Source organism: Vollenhovia emeryi, unplaced genomic scaffold (genome assembly GCF_000949405.1).
Source record: "Vollenhovia emeryi isolate VEMERY1.0 unplaced genomic scaffold, V.emery_V1.0 DF940635.1, whole genome shotgun sequence".
Classification (NCBI taxonomy): Eukaryota; Metazoa; Arthropoda; class Insecta; order Hymenoptera; family Formicidae; genus Vollenhovia; species Vollenhovia emeryi.
Window position 1 is genome coordinate 6,768 of NW_011965731.1, and position 4,938 is coordinate 11,705.

The 4,938-nt window shown below is 33.8% G+C and overlaps 1 protein-coding gene across 1 annotated transcript; it reads right to left on the bottom strand.

Moving 5' to 3' along the window:
* Nucleotides 1–261: 261 nt before the first annotated feature.
* LOC105555856 (zinc finger BED domain-containing protein 1-like) lies at nucleotides 262–2,449 on the bottom strand. The gene is made up of 3 exons (XM_012002898.1): nucleotides 2,435–2,449; nucleotides 1,879–2,032; nucleotides 262–1,472 (listed from the first exon to the last, which is right to left on the bottom strand). Exons 1-3 carry the CDS (start codon nucleotides 2,447–2,449, stop codon nucleotides 262–264), a joined length of 1,380 nt encoding a protein of 459 aa, XP_011858288.1.
* Nucleotides 2,450–4,938: the final 2,489 nt, after the last annotated feature.

Consider the following 4,938-nt stretch of genomic DNA (forward strand, 5'->3'; position numbering starts at 1 on the left):
GTAAGTGTTTACTACTAAGCCGATTTCTGTCTTGAGTTACTATTTTTCCAGCTTTAGAAAATAAACGTTCTGAGGGAACTGATGTAGCGACAATTGATAAATAACGTTTTGCTAACTCCGATAAGGGTGAGTGCAAATAATTGTCCCAATATTTAATTGGATTATCTTCCATAGAAATATTCGGCTGGTTCAAATAGTATTTGAGATTATCAAATAATTCACCTTCATCACGAGATTCTCTATTAGAATTAATTTGTTCAACTAGTTGTTTATGATATGCCCAAAAGTCTTCTTTTCCATTATCTTGATTTTTTCAACTTCAGGAAGTAGTTCTTTGTCTCTTTGTTTTTCTTCAGTTGATAACATTTTCGATATTTTATCAATTGCTCGACTACATGCAATCTTATCTAAAAAATGAATTTTTTTGAATCTTGGATCCAATAGTGTTGCCATAGCTATAATTGACACTTTCTCAATATTTTCAAAACGTTTGGTAAATCCTTCCATTAAAGTTTTCTTTAAATGTTTAGCTGTGTCCGTTACTGGTACATACATTTCTAATTTTCTTTTCAATATATTGATAAAAGGTATTATTTTACTTGCTGTGACATAAGATTCTCCACAAACTATTTTTGTTGCTTCTTCGAAGGGTTTTAATAAGTCAGTAAATTCTTTTACAGTTTGCAACTCGGTTGCAGTCAACATCGAAGGTGCTGTAGTGCACTTTAAAAGAATGAGGCTGATTGCATCCGATAATTCCATAAATCTAAACAACATATCATATGTTGAGTTCCACCGCGTTTCTATGCTTTGAATCAGCTTCAACTGGCTGTAAACTCGCAATTGATCTGACGCAAAAACTGACTTTTTAAAATACGTAACTATAGTTTTAACTTTCTTGATCAGAGGACTAATAAGTTCGTCCGTTTCAATAATTTTAGAGGGAACCAAGTTAAGCGTGTGCGCAAAACATGGAATATGTTTATCGGCACCAAAAATATCTATGATTGCTTTTTTGATATTTGCTCCATTATCCGAAATCATCGCAACAATATTTTCTCGTTTTATGCGCCATTCATCCAGTAAATTCAATAGCCAATCTTTTAAATTGTTGGAAGTATGTCGCTCATCTAATTCTTGAACGCCAATTGTGATGGACTTACATTTATTGGCAAACAAATAATGCGCTGTCAATCCCAGGTAACTTTTCGAGTTTAATGGTTCAGTCCAAATATCTGTTGTAAGAGATAATGATTCAATAGTTGATAATCTTTCCTTTGTAAGATTTGATAAATAATCATATTTTTCTTCTATTAAATCTGTTACAGTTTTTCTGCTTGGGAGTTTATACAATGGATTTAGAGCTTTGACAAACTCTTGAAAGCCTTCCTTTTGAACTGTTCTTATAGGCATGTAATCTTTCGTTAACATAAAAACGAGTTTGTTATTCAACTCAGTCGCTTTTGAACCACCTAAAATAAATAATTAATTTATTATTATATATAAACTGATAGATATTTGAATATATTTATTATTTTTACAACAAATTGTTTAATGAATAATTGTTTATGGAATAATTGTTGTACCTACAAAGATTATAAATTTTCCCTTTTTTATTCATATGTACAGTAAAATTTTGTTAAATTTTATATAGAATTATACCATTTTGTTATATTTATATAGAAGTAATATAAGTATAGTAAAAATAATACACAATTTTTAATGAACTTTATTTTTAGCATAAAATAAAATAATTTTTACTGAACTTTATAATCCGTTAATGAATCATTTAAAAATATTATAAAAAATTAGCACAACTTATTTTGAAAAAATAAAAACCTGTCAAATTTACTGAATAATTTTTATTGCCATACGTACTTTGAAATGATATTTGTTTAGCAAAACTTTCATCAAGTCTTGGTTGCTTGGGTTTTAATGTGACATGACTTGTAGTTGTAGGCGTTGTCGCTTTAAATATAGAAGTAGCAGATTGGGCTGTGGATTCAATTTCTTCATCTTCCTCTTCAAGTGGCTAGAAAATAGAAATAGATATTTTAAAAATAAATAAAATGTCAAATGGGCTAGAACGAACGAGCTGGATGTAGATATAAACAAATAAATACAATAGTTTGTCAAAATTTAGACGTTTCGATTCGAAAGCGCCTACATCCAGCTCGTTCGTTTTAATCCATTTGACATTTTATTTATTTTTATTTATAACGAACCTAATTCTATTTCTATTAGATATTTTAATTTTATAATTTGTATGTATAAGAATATACATTATATGTATATATTACCGTTTGCTTCTTTTTTCGACTTGGAGTTGCTTTTGATTTTGATGTAGAAATATTTAATTCATGTCTTCTTTCTAGGTGAAATATAAAATTGGTTGTATTGCCACATCCCTTTACTTCTTTTTGACAAATCTTACATCTGCCATCTCCATTTCCGATTTGAGTAAAATGTTTCCAGACTATACTCGTTTTTGGCACTAATAGGAAATTCAAAAATTATTGCATGTAGTAATAAATTATATAAAATCAGATGTTTAAAAATATAAGATATAATATGGACCTATACTAGTATATAGATTGTGAGCATGTGAGCAAAAGGATTGAGATAGAAAATAAAAATGCTATTATCTCCTCCATGTATGCGCACAACTTGTGCACTGTGCAGCATTACCCCTGGTCCACAATTAATCTTGCTTTAAGTAAGCTGTAAGCCTTAAACTGAGAAATTAACCAATCATAGGTGAGAATGAGGGGAATAAATGTCTGTGATTGGTTAATTTCTTACGGCTTAAGGCTTACAGTTTACTTAAAGCAAGATTGTGGACCAGGGGTTAGGGTCAGAGCACAAAGCGACGTAATAGCTTACGACAAGACGTAAGTCATAAACGTAGATAGCACACAAGCTTTGACGTAAATGTAACGTAACATATAATTGGAAGTAAGTACGACATACGTCAAAGCTTGTGCGCTATCTACGTTTATAACTTACGTTTTGTCGTAAGCTATTACTTTGTGCTTGGACCCTTATAAAGCACACATTGTGCGCATACACAGGAGGTAAGCTGACGTGCTATTTTGTGTATTATGAATACTCAGGCCGCAATCTTAAATCCATATTACAGGTCTATGGATAAGATTGGAATATTTGGAATTGGAATGTTATGAATAGGAAATTAGTATGCCTACTATTTCGGAATGAGAATGACGTATGTGAGGTTGGGAAGCCTGGTAATTATCTCTCAATTTGAAACCAACTAAAATACTGTAAAAATATAAATAATCTGAATTAGAAATCAAATTTATTATAGTAAACACAAAAATTAATTTAATTTATGTGATTTATGTAAAGTTTTAATTTATAATCTTACCTTCTATATACATTGTACACACTAATAGAAGCGATAAAGTTTTCTGAAATTAAAATATTGGTTAGGTTAGGTTAACCAGAAAGAATTATTATAGCAACAATTACAGAAAAATAAATAAATATGTGTAAAACTCACCTTAATAATAACAGCTAAACCTGGCTAAATCTAAGCGCAACAAGTAATTTGTTTAACACCTCTGGTTCTTCTTCTTCTTTCGTTATGCCTTCTCGACATCCAAGATGGCCAAATAACGCCTCTGGTCTGGATCAGTGATGCAAACTTTGGGTTCCGAGCACCATGAAAGTGTTACATTCGGTGCTCACTCACGCAATCGCAACCGTGTCCGTGTGCTGCGCAGAGACTCTGCGCAGAGACTGCGCAACACACGGACACGGTTGCGCTTGCGTGAGTGAGCACCGAGTGTAACACTTTCATAGTGCTCGGAACCCAAAGTTTGCATCATAGGTCTAGATACGTAAAATTATGAAGACTAGAGACAGGAGACCGATCTCAACGACTTAAGGCTGAGTTATGATGGCCGTAACTGTTAACTTATGCCAGAACCGGTAAAGTTCGATACTGGGATTTCAATGCTTTCGTTCAGAAACCCATTATGAACGAAAGCATTGAAATCCCAGTATCGAACTTTACCGGTTCTGGCATAAGTTAACAGTTACGGCCATCATAACTCAGCCTTTAGGCTTATCACACAATGCCAGGCAACAGGCAACAGAAATAGGGAATAGAATTTCTGACGCGTTGGATTGGTTGAACGAAAATTTCCGACGAATCCAACACGTCGGAAATTCTTTCCCTGTTCTTATTCCCTGTTGCCTGCCATTGTGTGATAGGCTTAACACCGGCCAATAGCAGACAAGCTTAAACTCCCAAAAGCAATTGCCATTCGTCCATCGTCATTCGGCAATCGCTAGCGTAATTACGGCTTAATGGCTCTTGCAGACCAGCGGGAAAACGCGATGCGCGACACACGATTATCCAATGATCGTACAGCTTTCCCATAAAACTTGTACGCTCATTGGATTATCGCACGTCGCTCGTCGCGTTTTCGCGCTGGTCTGCAAGAGCCATAAGAAGTATAGAAATATATTATGGCTGTGTTCCAAAATTCACTGCTAGTGCTAAACATCTATAGTACACGTAACGTATGCTGTAGATTTTCACCGCAGGGCGCGTTGGCAGTAAAGGCTTAAACACAATGCCAGGCAACAGGCAATAGGAACAGGGAATAGAATTTCTGACGTGTTGGATTGGTTGGAAGAAAATTTCCGACGAATGCAACGCGTTAAAAATTCTATTCCCTATTCCTATTGCCTGTTGCCTAGCATTGTGTGATAGGCTTAAATTTTGAAAGATAACATAAGTATAGAAATATATGTGTATCGAAAGACCGATATTGACTTGCAGAGTATTGATATGCCAATATATCACTGTATAAAGAATCGATACAAAATATCGATATTTACAAACCGATACATCGATATTTGCATGAATCGATACTGTATCGCACATCCCTAGTGTAAGCCGGAGTTGAA

Bases quoted from the DNA above. Each gene is read 5' to 3' on its own strand.
- LOC105555856 (XM_012002898.1), bottom strand. The intron at 1,473-1,878 runs GTACGTATGGCA...TATTTATTTTAG, and splicing joins TAAACAAATATCATTTCAAA to GTGGTTCAAAAGCGACTGAG.